The following is an 18,811-nucleotide window of genomic DNA, read 5'->3' on the forward strand; positions in this document are numbered from 1 at the left end:
AACTGGAGTCAGCAGTCTTCTAGTGTTTAAAAAGAGTGCTTGTGCTCTTAAGACCACGGTTTACCTGTTTAGTATCTTCTTACCTTCTTGTTTCCTGAAGTTTTAATTTATCCATGCACATTTCATTACAGCTGTGCAGGTTTTTTTTTGTGATAATATTTTGGAATAAGTATAAAACTACATTGTGATTGCTCTTTGCACCAGGTAAATCTTGCACAGAATTTTGCTTAAAGGATTTCTTGTGCTAATACTCCTACAGTTGTTCTCACTGAAGAGTATATTTTAGTGCAGTGTGTCAGCCATTTAAGAGAAAATGCAACTCTGTGCTTTTACAAGGAAATGCAGAAGTATTTATAGTGAAGTTTTGCTTGAAATAGAGCAGTATTCATAACTTCAGAAATCATAAATGCACAGCCATCCTGCTTTATAGGTTGCTGTTCCTGCACTTAAAGGCTTTTTCTGGGGTTTGTGCTGTTTTGTTTTGGTTTTTTTTAATCAAACAGTTTATAATAATTGTGGAGCAATGCAGTGGAAAGATAAGAGAAAATAGACCTTATTTGCAGAGAGTATGCATGAGTGCTTTAATTTAGCCTGTTGTTTTTAGGCCAGGAAAAATGTTAATTTATTTTTCAAACGCTTACTTGTTAAAGGGTTTATTCAGTTGAACCAGTGTGTTACTTGACAGCCTGGATTAATGTGTCAAGATGAATTCAAGTGAGAGTTTGATATATTTATTCTGTATTTTATTTCACAGAAAACTGTTTTCTTTTTGCCCTGTAGCATGTCTTTAAGCTAGAACAAGAAGAATATATGAAGGAACAAATACCATGGACCTTGATTGATTTCTATGACAATCAGCCTTGCATCAACCTCATAGAGGCCAAAATGGGAATTCTGGATCTGTTGGATGAGGAGTGTAAGGTGTGTGTACACAGGCTTTCATAGAGAAAGAGGTCATCAGCTGTCCTGCTTCTGGGGCCTCACAGGGAAAAGTCATCTGTAGACAGCCATCATTTTGACACTCTGCTGTTGAAAGGATTTGGAGAACAAACAGAATTGGCAATTACTGGAGGAGAAAAAACGGTTTTACTCCTGTTTTTTTTTTTCTCTCCTCTCCATCATGTATCTGGATCTGGGTCTCTGGTCAACCTTTGTTTTGACTCTGGCAACTCTCCCTTTCCCAAGTGTACCAACTGCAGTCTTTGTTCCTGTCAGATTTCTCCAAATCACCTCTCACTTGATGTGTCACCTTTGTCTTTTATCTTAGTTGTAATTATGCTAAGCCATGTACACGGGATGGCACATGGTGTCTACTTCAGTGGAAACCTAGCTGGGGGTTCTTGTATATTACAGAGCATCACAAGAAATCTCTACCGGTGGTGGATGAGTTCTGACCCAGTAAAATGCTGTTCAGTCAGATATAACATACCTCTTGGATCCCTGCACTCAAGTGTGTGACACTGGAAGCATTCTTAGTGTCTAGTGTGTCACACAGCCACTACACCAACTGCTGGCTACTTCCAGTCCAGAGTGTTAAAAAGGCAAGCGCATAGCTGGTTAGTGGCTTCCATGCTGGAAATTCAAGGAGTTGGGAGTTTGAAAGCAAACCACTAAGTGTTGTCCCCCATTTTTTAGTTTCTTTTGCTACTGCAAAGTTTTGAAGACATTTTAAATGGCTATGTGTTCTCTTCCATAGATGCCAAAAGGCTCGGATGACAGTTGGGCCCAGAAACTGTACAATACTCATTTGAATAAATGTGCCCTCTTCGAAAAACCACGTATGTCAAATAAGGCTTTTATCATCAAGCACTTTGCTGACAAGGTGAGGACTTGCTGAATAGTCCAAGCTGGGGGGAACCTGGGGTGGTTGGCTGTTACTGGCAGCAACTGGACAGTGGCATCCCTGGCTCTGCTCAGCCTCTTGCAGAATGTGTGCTTGCCTGTACACCCGAGTGGGAGAAGAAACTTGACCTGGAAGCTTGTGCAGAGCCAGGAACACAAACAAGAGCTCCTGACTCCTGTCGCGTACTATAACCACAAACCAGCCTTTTTCAAAACATGACAGCTTGGATATTTGCAATTCACAGCATAATTGTATCTATTCCAGTTACACTAGAGAAATGCACAAAGCGTTTGTGTATTTCTATATATATCTCACTGCAGTTTTAGCTAAAGGACAATGGAATTACATAGTTTTGCTTCCACTTCAATGTAAAAACAGGAAAGAGACTAACACACCCTTCTTATTGCTGGAGCATCATGTGCTGCTGCCATCCTCACCTCTGCTGGTCAGTGAACAGCTACTTCTAGGAAGCCAGGCGAGGGGTACCTCAGTGGAGTGCATGCATGTACAGCTCCCACAGGGCATCATCAAACTGAGCAACTCCTCAGGTTGAAATACAATTTAAAATCCTGTTTTATTGTCCTGTTAAACAAAGAAGTTGCCTCAGAATGTTACCAGCTTTGCCGAAAAAAAGTTTGGAAAACTCGGGGATTCTTATCAGTAGGTCTCTACATGGTGATGTGGGGATTTGGAAGACTTTATTGGCCAACCCTTGATTTTTCCCAGATTCTGGAATATGCATAGGAGAAGGGATCCTGTTCTTGTTGTGTCTAGTGTCACCTTAATGAAAGCAGCAAGAACATAGAATCATAGAATCATAGAATAGTTAGGATTGGAAAGGACCTCGAGATCATCTAGTTCCAACCCCCTGCCATGGGCAGGGACACCTCACACTAAACCATATCACTCAAGGCTTCATCCAACCTGGTCTTGAACACTGCCAGGGATGGAGCATTCACAACCTCCCTGGGCAACCCATTCCAGTACTTCACCACCCTGACAGGGAAGAATTTCTTCCTTATATCAAGTCTAAACCTCTGCTGTTTAAGTTTGAATCAGTTACTCCTTGTCCTATCACTACAGTCCCCCAGCATCCCTGTAGGCCCCCTTCGAATACTGGAAGGCTGCTAAGAGATCTCCACGCAGCCTTCTCTTCTCCAGGCTGAACAGCCCCAACTTTCTCAGCCTATCTTCATACAGGAGGTGCTCCAGTCCCCTGATCATCCTCGTGGTCCTCCTCTGGACTTGTTCTAACAGTACCATGTCCTTTCTATGTTGAGGACACCAGAACTGCACACAATGCTCCAAGTGAGGTGTCACAAGAGCAGACTAGAGGGGCAGGATCACCTCCTTTGACCTGCTGGTCACGCTCCTCTTGATGCAGCCCAGGATACAGTTGGCTTTCTGGGCTGTGAGTGCACACTGCTGGCTCATGTTCATTTTCTCATTGACCAACACCCCCAAGTCCTTCTCCGCAGGACTACCATGAATTTCCTTTTTGCCCAACCTGTAGCTGTGCCTGGGATTGCTCCCACTCAGGTGTAGGACCTTGCACTTGGCATGGTTAAACTTCATGAGGTTGGCATCAGCCCACCTCACAAGCATGTCAAGGTCCCTCTGAATGGCATTCCTTCCCTCTAGCATATCAACTGAACCACACAGCTTGGTGTCATCGGCAAACTTGCTGAGGGCACACTCAATTCCATTGTACATGTCAGCAACAAAAATATTAAACAAGACCAGTCCCAACACCAATCCCCGAGAGACACCAGTCGTTACTGGTTTCCAGCCGGACATTGAACCGTTGACCACAACTCTTTGAGTGCGACCATCCAGCCAGTTCTTTATCCACCGAGTGGTCCACCTATGCCCAAATAGCACAGGGGTCTCAAGATTCCCCTCTAACTCATGGAGGAAAGAAGGGGGCTGTTTGTTTTCATGAGTTCTCTTTTATTTGGTGGATGAGAGAACAAGAAAGATTTAATAGGATTTCATATACTGTTAATTAGGCTAAACTTCGGTATTTGAAAAGAAGGCTTTCCTGTGCCTAGTTTGAGCAGTGAGGGCCAAGTAAAGCCAGAAATAGCACCAAGCAGGTATTGGCTAAGCTCTAAGCTCTGATGGGCTGTCTGTGCTAAGCTTTTTATGCTTTTCCTGTGTGCTTACGTAAATGCATACAGACATCTTGAAGGAAAAAATAAAGCTGTAGCTGGCAGGTTGGCATCCATTGAACCTCGATGTTGTCTTCCCTGGGAGAAGGCAGATTCTGCTGCCCTCTCGTGGCATTATTTCCCGCAGTAAAAGCATTAATGGCAATGTACAGAGTGGGATTTACCTGTGGAAAGATGGTGGGAAATCCGCTGACTTCCCCTCCCAGGAACTGTTTGAAATGGTCTGCACCTCAGGGTGTATTGTCACTGTGTGCGCAGTGATAAATGGCTGTACTGAAAGATGGGCTGCTGATACTGTCAGTCTGCTCTGAAGAACAAAATTGGTATCAGGATCTGTTGATGTGTATTATAGTGTGCATTTCTGCTAATATGAGATTTGAAGACTGAGTGTGAGACACTCCTTGAGGGTTAGCATACTTAATTGAGAATTCTGAGGTATAGGCTTGTGACAATAGTTTTTGGTTTCTGTTCAGCCTTGAATTAGGATAGTGAAATAAATACCAGGTTTTTATCTGAAGCTCTGGTTGTTCTTTGGTTCAGGAGACTCCATGGCCTTGTGATAGAGGATTGTTATCTATTGCCGTAACACTCAGGCTTTTTATTGCTTCTGGTAAAAATAGTCTTTCTGAGTACAAATGAGGCATTTTCATAATAAGCTGCAGGCAGATCCATGTGCTGCCTCTCAGCTAACGAGATGAGATACTTTGTTTTCGGTTGCATCTGGATTTCGCACAGTTTTGCAGCCGTGATAAGTTCAGTGAAGGAGATGCTCGAGACACAGTTTGAGTCCTCACCTTTACAGTAACCATTCAATCATGCTGTCTTACCACAAGCATCTCTCAGCAGTGAAATATATGTGGTATAATGCAGGAACAGTATTCATCTCTATATCTTTTAATGTTCTACATTTTACTGGAAAACACTCTCCTTGAAGAAAATCTGTATTTAACAATGATGCACTTGGGAGCTGGTATTTATAACAGCCACAAGAATTATCTTTGTTAAATGTGAATGTTGTAACTGGTGAATAGCATGCAAAATTTTCTTATTAAATACTTTTAATGCTTACTTTTTTTTGTAAAATGATGGATTTCAGGTGGAATATCAATGTGAAGGCTTTTTGGAAAAGAATAAAGACACAGTTTATGAAGAACAAATTAAGGTCCTAAAATCAAGTAAGGTTAGTATAAGCATTTTTTTTGCCTTCTTTTGCAGTTATTAATCCTTGAACTAAGGGTCATAAGAGTTTTAACTCTTTATAAACCTAACGAATCTTTCTCCCGTGGTATCAGATCAAGTAAAATTGAGCATAGTTTGTATTTTACTTGAATATCTGTATGAGTTTAGAAAATCCTGTAGCTTCATGTTCTCCATGTAAAATCAGTCTGTATTTAGCCGCTGGTTTCACTGTTTGAGGGGGTTGTTTTGGTTGGTCTGGGATTGTTTTTGTTTGGGTGAGCATTTTTGGTGTTTGGGTTTTTTTGGGGGGTGTTATTTTGGTGGGGTTTATTGGCATTTTTGGGTGGTTTTTTTTACTTTTCACAAAACCTTACTATATTTTCTGTAAAGGCATCAAGGAGTAATGTACTATAATAGTATAAGAAGGCTTAACAGTTAAGCCTTAATTTTGTAATGTGAAGACAGAAGCTCCGTACTTACGGCCTGACAATTGAGCAGAAAAGTTCTGGAGGAGAAACAAGTTTTGTTCCAGAAGCAAAGTGAGAGAGGAATGAAATGGATAGACCCTGAGGGCACAAACCAGAATTTGTGGAGTTTTGCCTTTTTCATATCTATGAAGGGAAGTTAACATCTGAATAGAAAAATACTGCATGAAGCAGTGTTACAGAACAGACCTTCGGTAGTGTTGTCTGCTTTTTTTAATGACAGAAATGCTAGTTGTGCTCTTCTGAAATGTGCTCTAAAGGCAATTCTGTTCTCTAAAGGCAATTAACTCAACATTGCACTGTGGTGGCTGTTGGGAATTGGCTAGCTGTAATGGCCCAGGAAGCTGGGTATGAAGGACAGGCTGTTTAAAATTGCGCTGTTACATCAGGAAAGCCAGCACTTTCCTCTTTGCTTCTATTATGAGCAGATATATGAAACTGAATTATTAAAACATAATGAAAAAACACATCAAAATTTCCACAGAGAAAAGCATTGTCATGGTTTGAATGCAGTCGCTTGCTGGGAGGGGAGGTGGGTGGCATCCTTAGGATTCTGGCAGGGAGGTGCCGCAGTCCTATGGGCATGTAGGCAGTGAGTAAGGTACAGTGGGGACATAGCTGCTGTAAGAGCATGACAACAGCTTGGGCAGGCTCAGGAGGCTGGGTCCATTCAGCCTAAACACTAAGAAACAACATGGTTTTCCCCAGTGGTAAATTTTACCAAAACTAGCGTTAGGAAAAAGGAAAAAAAAAAAGAACTGTGAAGAAAATAAATTTTCAACAGAAGAAAGTTTCATTTTAATTTTCAGCAGTCTGTCTTGGTTAGTGAGTGTAGTGGAATTGCATTTCTGATTTTTGTTTCTTTTTGGTGTCGCTGTGTTCTGGGTTTGCTGTGTACATTCAACAGAAGGTAATTCTAAATTGAATGCATCATCTATCTTCCTGCCCATGCCCACTCTCGCATACAGCTTGAATCCTTCTTTCTTCTCCAAAGTGCATGACACCCTGCTCTTGGCAAGCACTGTAGTGTTTAGCAGTTTATTTTGGCCTTCTCTCTAAATCTGCCTAGAAGATCTCTTTGAACTAGTTTGGTTTCCATGCATGTATCATGAAAGGAATGCAATAGTCCTCAGCTTCTATGCTTGCTACTGGCATGTTGTTAAAATCTTCTGTCGTGGCTCTGTATTGAAAGAAATGATCTGTAAGACTGTTAGCAGCATGTCTGTTCAGTTGTCGGAAAAAAATACAGGGAAGAAATGCTTGCTTGTTTTGTACTGTGTGAATTATCTGCCCTTTGATCAGTGTTTTCCCTCTCTTTGAACACTCCCAGTGTTCTGCAAAGCGAAGAAAATTGATAAGATATTGAAAGCCAAAACCAAGTGAAAACATGAATGGCCTCACCGTCTGGAAGATCTCAGCAATGCTCTCCCATTGACCTCTGCTGCAGAAGGCCATGCATTGCTTCTTCCTTCTGCATGCAGTAGCTAAGGCAGTGTCTATGAATATGAGGCCTTTGAAATGCACTCGTCCATTTTTACAGACAGATTTCCCCAGGGCTGGAAAAAGGGAATGAGACTTAGGTACTGGTAGCTTAGAAGAGCTCATCCATCTGCAGTCGAGACACTAAGGATGCCTTCCCACCCTCACCCCTGGTGTGTGAGAGCATCAGGAGTTTCCAGTGAAGCATATTGCATTCAAAGAATTTTTTGTATGGGATAAAAAGACTTGGCTCTGTAGCTCAGATGCCTGCACACAGTGACTCACTCCATCTGACCACAGGCAGCTGAATGAGGTGGTGGTGCCCTGATCATCCTGAACTCTGCTGAGTATAAGGAGACAGGCTAAATCTCCCCTAGAAATGTCATTCTTCCACTAGCTACAGAGGTAACCTAGGGTGATCGTGCTCCTAATCTGGCACACTCAGGTGAAATAAAGCTAAGGTGTAAAACTCTTTTTTTTTTTTCTAGTCCAGGAATTCAGGATATCTTTGCAGCATTCATAGTCACTATATTATGCTGGAGTGCTGTGCTGGATGCTTCTGAGGAGTGTTTGATGCCTTCTGCTAGCCCATCTGGCAGAACCGTAGAGCACAAGTACCATTTTGTCGCACAGCATGTTTCACGGGGTATTGTGCATGCTCACCAAGTGTCATAAGGCAAAACCAATTTTTCTGTTCTTTAGGTTGTACTTAGCCCAGACACTTTCTAGTACTGAAAATTGAATGCTCTTACTGGGAGAAAATGCACAGATGCTAGATAAAAGATTATTCACTGACAGGTAGAGAAGTTCAGATTTTCTTACTCTTATAATGCTTCTCCCATGTTATGGTTGTCAGTAGAAAGACCTGGTGGTGTTATTTTTAGTTACAAGCTACTTCAAAGCAGCTATTATATATGGGTGTATTTTATAGCAATTAAAGAAAAGGAACTGGAAGCCCTGTGTGATATTTGGAAAGGTGTTTCAGGTTTTTATTCCACTCCCAATAGCCCGAGAATAGATCTTCAGTCAGATAAATTTGGCTAGTGGTTTTTTTTAGTTGACAGTTCCTCTTTTAAGTTGATTATTTCAATTTAGAGTGATAAAGCAGGAATATTCTTTGTTGCCTGCTGGGTTACTCAGTGTCCTAGATATTTCTCAAACACAAAGGAGCCTGAAGCACCACCGAACTATAAGAGAACCCTGTTGTTTCCTTCTTAGATCAAAGCAGCCATATATAATTGCAATTGGTACTTGCTGAGCTGCTGTCAGTATCTAACATTTTCACATGGAAGCTCTTGCTGGCTCTATGAAAAGAAACTTAAATCAGAATTTTATCTTCAGAAGGAGACTCACTGATCAAACCCACAATATTTTTAGTATTAAATCGTGGCCCACTCACTATACTATGAGCTTGTATAATGTGGAGTTCAACAGAAACTTGGTGCTTGCAAAAACAGGCTGGATTCTAACTACCTTAAGCATGAGGTCACATTCTGGATTCTTACCTTCTGTATGTTTTCTGCTATTACACCAGTTTAAGCTGCTACCGGAGTTGTTCCAGGATGAGGAGAAGGCCATCAGTCCCACATCAGCAACCGTTTCAGGGCGCGTGCCTTTGTCTCGAACGGCTGTCAAACCAGCCAAGGCCAGGCCAGGTCAAGCCAGCAAGGAGCATAAGAAAACTGTGGGACATCAGGTGAGTTTAAAGATGCAGCTCTATTGGATAATCTCTCCCTCTACCTCCTGTCTTTTACGTCTCAAGGTATACTGGTGCTTCTTGGGATACCTTGTGATTTTGAGACAAGTGCAGGTGATTATGACTGACAGTTTGGAGCAAGTAACTCTAATTGGAAGCACATTTTGGGCAGCAGTGTCAGGGTACAGTTCTTACTGTGGTGCCAAAACCAAAACTCGTGTTTTTCAAAATGGATTTAATGTGCTGGATGCTGAGAAGCTTTGAAATTCTTATACTGGGTCCTTTTGATCACTTGCCACATTTTCTGTCTCAAATCAGAAGTGGGAGTTCAGTCCCCAGACAACTTGGTTCTACTTATCAATGGGCTAAAATAAAATATCTATGTATATGTCCTAGAATTCTATTAAAAGCATGCAGATCAGTGCTTTCCACTTAATAGACTTAACAGATGCTTTCTCAGGATGGTCATGTCCCCAGTCAGTGCTTTATATGTGACAGATTGTCCCTCGGACTGCATATAGGAGCCAGGGGGAACTTCTTTGACAGTTTAGTACTCATATTTTATCTACTTGCCAGCCTGCACCACTTTGCTGGTGAGTGGTGGCGTTCTTCTTTTGCCTGGGGCTTCCAGGAGATCTGTGTGGGTAACTCTTTGTATGTTACTATTGGACAGCCTGGAATATAAACTAGTTCTGAGGGAGCACAAGTTCTTTGTATCAGGATCTCCTGCCAATTCTTGAGGATGAGCCAGCCACATCTCTCAAGTGTTCAGAGTTCTGATGAAATCACCAAAAATGTCTGGGCTTTGTCCACTGCCTTGGCTGGTTGTCGATCCCCCAACAAAGACAATAGCACAGTGTCTGTGCAGTGTCATGAGCTAGTCACACTGCTGAGTGAGAACCAGGGAATTCAGAGAATGTTTGATTTGGGTATTTGTGATTTCGCTATAACCTTCCCCAAGCAAGTTCAATCAAGCTGTGGGTGGGAATAGGAATAGATATTTATGCAACTATACAGAATGCCGGTCTGCCTGGCATGTGTTTGTGGTACAGGCTGCAAATTCCAGTCTTCTGCAATTCATACAAGGGAACCCCTGCCCAGTTATCTTTAATTTCTGATTTTGCAGACAGAGAATATCTTAAAGCTTGCTAAGGTCTAACAGTTCTGTTGTCAGACTGAAACTATGAGTTGAAGTGTTAGTGATGCTCTCGTACTACTCCTATCAATCAACCACATTAATTGATTAATAAATTTTCAAGCTAATACAAAAGTGATTTTTATCATATTCTGTGTAAAAGTAGAGGTTGATGTAGAATCATGAGTTCAGCAGAAAGAAGGAAATCCATACCAGTATGTTTAAAACATCTTCAAATGTGCTTTCTTTATCTAATACAATATCCTGTGGTTAGAAGGATCTACTGCAGTATGTTGAATATTTGTGGTCATGATATTGCTTTTAAAGTAAAGCTCCTAAAACTCTCAGATACTCTACTTCCAAAGTTTTCTTCAGTAGGACTGACACTGGGATCAGTGGAGCTGAAGAAATAGATAATTTTTTTTTACTGCTCTGTTGATTTTAAATTCGATTTAAATGTATTTAAAATTAAATGGCTATTTAGTAATATGCCGTGAAGTTTAGTCATGAAGAGGTGGATTAGGCAAAGATAAGGGTAGGTGGGACAGTCAGAAGCTGAAAATAACCCCATCTATCCAATGTTTTTGTAATTCATCACATACTGTAAAGCCTAACATTTAGAAGTCTTACTGCAAGATAATTCATCCACAGATGATATCTGAAACAAAAGTCCATTGCCATAACAAAACCAGGCTGGTGTTTATCACTGAAAGCATTACTACAAATAAACAGATATCCCGAGGTCAGCGTACTGGGGTTATCTCAAACTTTGAGGCTATTCCTTGATATTTTTCCCTTTTTTCTCTTTCAAAAAGTTCCGAAACTCTCTCCACCTGTTGATGGAAACCCTGAACGCCACAACCCCACACTACGTGCGCTGTATAAAACCCAATGACTTCAAGTTCCCGTTCACGTAAGCTGGTTCATGTATGGGTCATACAGCCTGTGCAGGGGAGAGACTTGCCCAAGGCCTCAGAGGATCCAGATTCTGCTAAACCTTGCTTTCTCAAGAGTGATCTGTTTCCTTTATCTTGTTATGGGCTTGTTGTGCATTTGTATGTGTACTTACTTACAGTTTGGACATTAATAGAGGGAAAAATACTTATTGAAGCTTTTTTGTTATGACGATATATGAGAAGAAATACCAACATTTTTATTGCTTGCTGTTTTAAATGTGATTGGCAGTTTGCACTCCATGAGTTATTTGTCAGAATTTGCTTTTGCAGATTCCAGTGTCTTATTCATTATCTTTTTTTTTTTTTTTTGTATATGAACTTGCTTAGAGCTTTTCTCCCAAGCCTGTTTAAACTCCAGGCACACAAAGACTCCATGGCTATTGGGCAGACCAGTGGGAAGCAGGCCAGGATGAGCAGCCTGCAGCAGTCAGGCTGTCCTCTGTTGTCACCGAGTTGCAGAAGCACTGGCCAGACATGTTAACCACCCATCCCATCCCACCCCTGCTCCCCCTGTCTGCCACTCCTGTCCTAGGTGTGCTCAGGGCCGCAGGTCCCTGTAATGCAAAACTGGTCCCATACCCACAGGCTCTTTTTATTCCTATGTAGATTTGATGAAAAGCGGGCAGTGCAGCAGCTGAGAGCTTGTGGTGTCCTGGAGACCATCCGAATCAGTGCAGCTGGCTTCCCCTCCAGGTACACTTGCTGCTTTTTAGACTGCTTTCTCCTGCAGTTCTTCTTAAGAGAATTATTCATTGCTGGGACTGACACTGTCATGTGTTCTGGGGGCAGGTGGACATACCAGGAGTTCTTCAGCCGTTACCGTGTTCTGATGAAGCAGAGAGATGTCCTTGGTGACCGAAAGCAGACGTGTAAAAATGTCCTGGAGAAGCTGATTCTGGTACTAGACTTAGTACTGTCAGCATTCGGAATCTGAAGGAGTAAAGATAGCATTGCTCATAGCCACACTATTCTAGTACTTCTACACAGTACTAACCCATTTTATTAGTACAGGAACTGTAGAATTGCCCAATGTATCTCAGGAAAGGAAGACAGTGATTTGTTTTGTGTGAGTGGGTTGAGGGTGAACCTTATCTCGCTTAATGGCAAGGTGCATTAACCACACCTTAGGAAAGGTATAGTTATCTGGGGGTTTTCTAATGCGGAGGTGTTTCTGTCTGTGTAGGTGTTTGTGTCTTTCACATTGCTTCTCTGTGCTCATGTACCAAAGTCAGCCTCTTTCACTCCTTTCATCCTCGTGACATTGTCTCCCTGCTTAGCACCATGGCTATCCTCCTGTCTCAGTAGCCTCCTGCTTTGCCTCCTACCCCCAGTTGCAGCCCTACATTCCCAGGCTATGACATCCACACCACCATTCACTACACCACCATCCACACCACATTGGTGCTGCACCTGAACTGATGTGTTTCTTGGGATTTCTTATGGACTGATGAACAGTGGAGGGTAGGCAGATTCCAGAGAGAGTTACAGCCGATTCCCAGTAGAAGGTGGTAAACTGAGACTTAGTCAGAAGTGTCAGTTAGGAAGAGAAATAGACAAAGTTTTCTGAAGATACAAAAGCAAGAGCACTTACCTTGCCATAGTGCAATGTCTATGTGAGGATGTTTATGGAAACAAAAAAATACTGTGCAGGTAGGCTGGGACTTAGGTCCTTAAATTCTGTGTCATTGGGTGGACTTAGCTAGTCTCCTGATTGTATGTATGTGTCTGCATTTATAGTGTTAATGTATAGTGTCAAGTGTATCCTAAGCTTTAGCTCTTTAACTGCTGTTCCTTTTAACATCAGACAATGAACAAAATAGGTTTTTTTTCAATGTACTCTGATGTATTCTGTTTTTCCCTCCAAGGAGTACTACAGCCTGTAGTGATAGAGTATTCTCTTTCTGGTTTGGTTTTGAAATTTCAGCTGTGTTTGAGGAGCAGCAAGATGCTTTGTTCTGGCTTAGTCCTGGAGCAGTAGATGGTGCATACACGTTTGAAGCCACAGCTGTTTTGTTTGTGTCATATGGCTGAAGATGGACCGTTCAAAGGTGTCATCTTCTATTTAAGTAGGAAACTGTATATGTGCATTGGCTGTATTGCTTTCATCCTCTGTGCCTCTTCATAACCTCCTATAGCCTTTCACGTCTCTTACAGTCTTTGTGAGCAAAAATCTCGGTTATTCAGTTAGGCCATATTTGTGGCCTTGTTTTATTAGTTTATTAACAGAATCATACAGAGAAAATACTCTCCTCCTCTACTTAATTTAAGTCTAGGTTTACTTGAAATATTACACAGATAATTTTGCCTCTTTGCTAACTGTACTTTCATTTAGCCCTTCATGCCTTTTTTGATGCTCTAACACTTTATGCTGTAACTGATCCTCTTTTTACCTCTGAAAATAGGACAAGGATAAGTACCAGTTTGGTAAGACAAAAATATTTTTCCGGGCTGGTCAAGTGGCCTATCTGGAAAAAATAAGGGCAGATAAGTTGAGAGCTGCCTGCATCCGCATTCAAAAGACGATCCGAGGCTGGTTGATGCGCAAGAAGTACGTGCGTATGAGGAAGGCTGCCATCACCATTCAGAGATATGTCAGAGGGTACCAAGCACGATGGTAAGCAATGCTCTTGGGAAAACCCACAGTAGCCTCAATTCAGATCCCTTTAAGTAGGACATTTAGATGTGATACGTTTGTTCTCTCCTTCCTGTACTGGCTGAGAGGAAACAGTTTTCCAGAGAAATTAAGGAAATTCAATGTGAATGTGTCTGTCCTGCCTGCTTTTGAACTTCCTGAGAGGACAGTAGCACCCTAACTGTATGATGCTATGAACAGTATGTCATTGCAAGAGCACAGTACAAGTAGATATGTTGCAGGTGAGGTAAAGCAGCACTCTTGGCTGAGTCCTTATTGTCCAGTTTCCTTGTGCCCTCTCATATGGGTCTGACAGTCCTGCTGGAGAAGCCATTCCTCATCTAGAGTGTAGCAGTGAAGGGAGATACATCAATAAGCATCCTTTGGATTGACTCCTGAGATTGCTGTGGATGGGTCAGAGAAAAGGGTAGAAGTACAGGTTTAAAGGCAAGGTGGGTGGTTATGAAGACTAAGAATCAACCTTCGGAAAGAGGCTTCTGTCAAGATGATTTGTAATTGTCTTGCTGAGAGCACCAGGAACAAGCAAACATTTTCTGAAAGTTGAGGTTAAAAGAGGAGATCTGGAAAGCAGCATAGTGGAAATAGCTTTAAAGCTGGAGAAAAGGTGATGAGAAGCTGAGTTTATCTTATCAGTTCTATAGCACAGTTCTTGGAGGAAGTGAAAACATTTCCCCATAAAACCTCGCAAGGTTTCTCATAATTTGCTATTGTACTGCCATATGGTAGGATAGCAAGTAAACATGCTGCATCACTGACAGCATTAGGAAGAAATGGAAGTAGAAAATGTGGCTCTTGAGGAAGAGGGTAAAGTTACAGGTTGTAAAAACAATAGGATTCAAGCACTGGAAATAATTACAGGTGGTGTTTGTAATCTTTTTCTTGCTTAGCTATGCCAATTTCCTCCGGAGAACACAGGCTGCCATCACTATTCAGAAGTTCCAGCGCATGTATGTGGTCCGCAAAAGATACCAATGCATGCGAGCTGCTACTATTGCTCTTCAGGCTCTCTTGAGAGGTTACATGGCCAGGAACAAGTACCAAATGGTAAGAAATCATGGTTTACTTCTTCTCTCTAGCTTTATCTCCTCATACCTTCAGGATGAAGCTGTGCTGGGCTGTTCCCCTGAAAACCTGAATTATTTGTGTGCCTGCTGTTACACATAATGCACAAACAAAGTATCACAGCATGGACTGAAGGGCAGCACCTACAAATAAGAAAGATCTGATAACTGCAATCAGTGAACTTGTCATTTTAGAGATATTCACATTGTCATCTGATACGGACATACCTAGACTTTCAGTGTAGTCAGTGGAGAATCTAGCAGAGATTTACAGCATTTCTTACTTTTTCATTTGTTACATGGAGTGTTGAGGTAATTAAATACTGAGAATAGCCTTGCATGAATGTGCCTCTGTGAGTCTGAATCAGTGTTGCTCACATTGATACATGTATGTGATGCACTACTGTTCCTGTTCCATCCCTAATTTCAGTGGTTCCAAAATAGCCGATGTAAGATACTGGAGGAGATTAATGTCAGTAAAGAGATATGAACAAAAAATAGGAGATTAAAACTTAAGCATGGCTGTGGGCTTGTTTGTTTGCTTAGTATCTTGTTGGTTTTGTTTGGGAAAGCAATCAATATAACCTTGTCCTAGTGATATTGATAGAATTTTCCTGATTATGCTTGATAAAAAAATAAAAATTCAATTGAAAAATTAGTGGTTACAGGGCTGGAAACAAAATTATGATTCAGATGGTTAAACTACAAAATGCCAATATGTTTCATGACACTTTTGTCTACTAATTGTTTTAACAAGGCTCAAAAGGCAGCCTATATTTCACTGAAAAATTAGCCAGAAGAGTTCAGGTTTTTTTTTTCCCAAGCAAGTAGATGTTGGAGGAAAATAACCAAAAGCCAACCAATGCTTCCACATGTTTCTCTTTTACATTTGAAGCTTCTGTTTATTTTCCCTTTGTATTAAACTTGTCTGCTTAGTCATGTGTGAATGTGTCTAAATTACAGCATTGTAACACAAACCAAAAAGTCTGAAAACAAGTAATCCTGATAAGAATTTTTAAGTCCTAAGACTTGGCTGTTCTTTTGTGCAGGTATCTGTTTGCCTTTTTATTGGAATTCTTGGCATTTTTGTCATTACAGATGATATTTTGTGTTGTGAGGTTATACAAGATGCATTTTTAACAGTGATCTGACAGATGTGACAAAGTGAGACATGGGTCACAGTAATATGTGGACTAAAAGCCATCCTTAGGAAAACAGGAGATGATTGTCTATGCCTGAAGTTAGTCTCATGAGTGATACCCACCCCATCTGTCCTGTAGACAGAGTTTTATGAACCTGTTATATTCGCTCTTACTAGCGATGGTAGATTTCTGAAGGGGACCCTGTAAGGGGTGGGCAGATGTGCCTGTCAAGGGATTATCCCCCTTGAGCAGTGAATTGTTCACTGTGGTAAAATGTGAAGTTCTGACAAGTGCCCCTGCAGTGTGCTGTGTATACATTGTCCTTCTAAAATGGATTATATTAAAGCTGAGCTACAGGCGTGGCCAGAGAGAGCAGCACGGGCTCTGTGTGCTGTGGGAAGGTAAACACGGTTGTGCTGCAGTTCACGCTGATTGCAAATGAGTGAAACTGAAAGGTTGCCCCATGACAGCACACTTGGGCTGAGCTGTGACTCTGTAAGTAATGTAGGGTACATGTGTTGTTCAGTAGGATTGTGAAAGGTACCTGTTGTTGTTAGAAGAGAGGTCATGTGTTGCAGGTATGTGGCTAATACAAGGAATTTGAAATCATCTATTTCGCACATCCTGGGGAAAGCTTCTCCCAAGACATTGTAATGAGCTTCTCAGCTTAGCAAGGAGTTGAGTTACTCCATAGCTTTTACATGAGCTTTCCTGGAAAATACCTGGTAAATTAAGAAACTTTCCTGATCCTCTCACCCTGGAGTGGCGGGATTCCTCACTGGATTCCATGGGTGTGAGAATTCACTGGCAGATGAAGACCAGTCCTGCACGATGGAGGTATTTGAATGGGATTTGCTGCTTTCAAACTTGGGGTGAAAATGTTGTTGAAACCTACTTGCATTCGAGCTGCTCGGGCATCCATGGGTAACCTGAAGGAGTATTCCAGGAACCATGTAAGAAGGAAGCAGGAGTGCTAACTGCGTGACATGCTGTCACAAGGACTTTGGCTTTTGAACTTGCTGTACTTCTGAGAGAGGTATTTTCTTACCTCAGTGTGCTGTTTAACTGAGTACTGGTATTTCAGATCTCTTCAGAAATAAAGGCTAAGGGAGAAAGTGTGTGTGTCTTATAATCTTGTCACTTTGCCAATGAACATTTCAACTTCGTTGTTCTGTAAATGTAATGCTTCTAACACATTTCATTTTCTAAGAGGTATAAAAGAAAACAAAATTGTTGTTACCCTACTGGTTTGTCTCACCAGCTTTGTGGTAAATCAGTGTAAGAATGTGAGCTGCATATGATCTTTAAACTATCAAATCCAAGAAGTAACATAAAATATTAAGTAGTTTTGTTCTTTAGAATACATTATTTAATTTGCAGAAGCTTTATTAAGTGAACTGTAATGTTCTCAGAGTCCTAGAAGCTTGGTGGGTTTGGGCAGCCTTTCTGAGCATACCTGTGGTCTGCCGGGACTCAGGTGCTTCACACCTGGGGGATCTCTCATTGAATCAGTGGGTGAAGGATCCAAAAAATAGTAGACTCTTCCTAGTGTAAGTTTGTGGCTGACACACTGATGGGGGTTGCTGGCATTCTGCACTGGTTTTCATATAAAATTATCTTTTTTAATGTTTTATTTTTTTTTTTACACTTCAAAGCAATAGTTGAAATTTATGCCATGAAATAAGTTAGAAATATTACAATACAAAATTTCTGATTAGAACAAATGGAGATTTTTCCCAGTAGGGAAAACTGACTGGAACCGTAGTTCAGTCAGCTGGCAGCTGGAGTAAGGTTGCTGTTGGGAACAGCTGCTACAATTGACTCTGGGTTCTAGTATCTATCTGCATTGCCTATCAAGTGTGGCAGTTTTAAAACTGTTGTATCCTACACTACATATGTCAATGATTCTAAGATGTTTCAAGATAAAACATGCAGTAAAAACAAACAAACAAAAAAAAAGATTGTATTTGTAATGTTGCCAACAGTACCATATATTTTTGTAATTAGCTTGGATCTGACATCAGTATAAAGGAATGCCTGGTTCTTCAGTGTGCCTCCAGTTCTTTCTTTCCATGTTTTTCCTTCTGGTTCCTTTTCATTTTATTCCCTGTCATCTTTATTCCTGTCTTCTTTTTCTCACCTTTTTTATTTAAATGGATTCCGTATTACTTATTAGCCTTCACCAGAGGTTTCTCTTTTCAGGCTAAGGTGTCTCTGTGTACATCATCTTCAAACCTCTCATTATGCAGTCTGTTTAACTGAGCAGGTGTAGTTTGAAACTCTAATATCCCCGGTGGTGTTTTTTCTTCACTGTAGATGCTCCGGGAGCACAAGTCTATTATTATTCAGAAGCATTTAAGAGGCTGGCTGGCTCGAGTGTGCTACCATAGGACCTTGAAGGCAATTGTTTACTTGCAATGCTGTTACCGGCGCATGATGGCCAAGAGGGAGCTAAAGAAACTGAAGATAGAGGCCCGCTCTGTAGAACGCTACAAGAAGCTTCACATTGGCTTGGAGAACAAGATCATGCAGCTGCAGCGAAAAATTGATGAGCAGGTAAAAGCTCCCTTGCCTCAGGAACATGTTCAGATACTTTCTTGGTAGCACTGTGACCATTCACAGAAGAATGCATTGAGTTTTCATTGTAAAATACCAGTTCTCTTTTCTGCTGAAGAGCATTGATAGAAGGGAAAGGGAGGCCACAGTAGAACTAGAACAGTAAAGCATCTGTTTGTGGATGTCAGCAGTGCTGAGAGAAAACATCTGCTCTCTTAACATCAGTGGTTCATTGGAAGGACATCAGTTGCTCAGTTTAAGGGGAAGTTGAGGTGATCATGTTTGATGTATGTATGTATGTGGGCTCCCTGTCTGATTTTAGTTTGGAATGTTAATGTGCAGGCTTAGGGGCTGGACTGTTCTGTCACCTCATTAAGCAATTCTGCAAAACCAGTGGGGAAGCTCCTCTTTTGCCTGTCTGGGTATATTCTGTAAAGAGCTAGAAGGCTCCCATA

The 18,811-nt window shown here is 41.3% G+C and overlaps 1 protein-coding gene across 1 annotated transcript in view; it reads left to right on the forward strand.

The window, feature by feature from the left end:
- MYO5A (myosin VA) overlaps positions 1-18,811 on the forward strand; it is a 102,980-nt gene that overhangs the window by 55,199 nt on the left and 28,970 nt on the right. The window contains exons 12-21 of the mRNA XM_034065880.1: positions 781-921; positions 1,697-1,822; positions 5,111-5,194; positions 8,692-8,853; positions 10,804-10,901; positions 11,551-11,637; positions 11,734-11,842; positions 13,347-13,558; positions 14,485-14,641; positions 18,117-18,356. Of these exons, the coding sequence (XP_033921771.1) occupies positions 781-921; positions 1,697-1,822; positions 5,111-5,194; positions 8,692-8,853; positions 10,804-10,901; positions 11,551-11,637; positions 11,734-11,842; positions 13,347-13,558; positions 14,485-14,641; positions 18,117-18,356 (1,416 nt within the window). The remainder of the gene's footprint in view (positions 1-780; positions 922-1,696; positions 1,823-5,110; positions 5,195-8,691; positions 8,854-10,803; positions 10,902-11,550; positions 11,638-11,733; positions 11,843-13,346; positions 13,559-14,484; positions 14,642-18,116; positions 18,357-18,811) is intronic.

The sequence above is a fragment of the Melopsittacus undulatus genome, chromosome 9 (assembly GCF_012275295.1).
Source record: "Melopsittacus undulatus isolate bMelUnd1 chromosome 9, bMelUnd1.mat.Z, whole genome shotgun sequence".
Taxonomy (NCBI): Eukaryota; Metazoa; Chordata; class Aves; order Psittaciformes; family Psittaculidae; genus Melopsittacus; species Melopsittacus undulatus.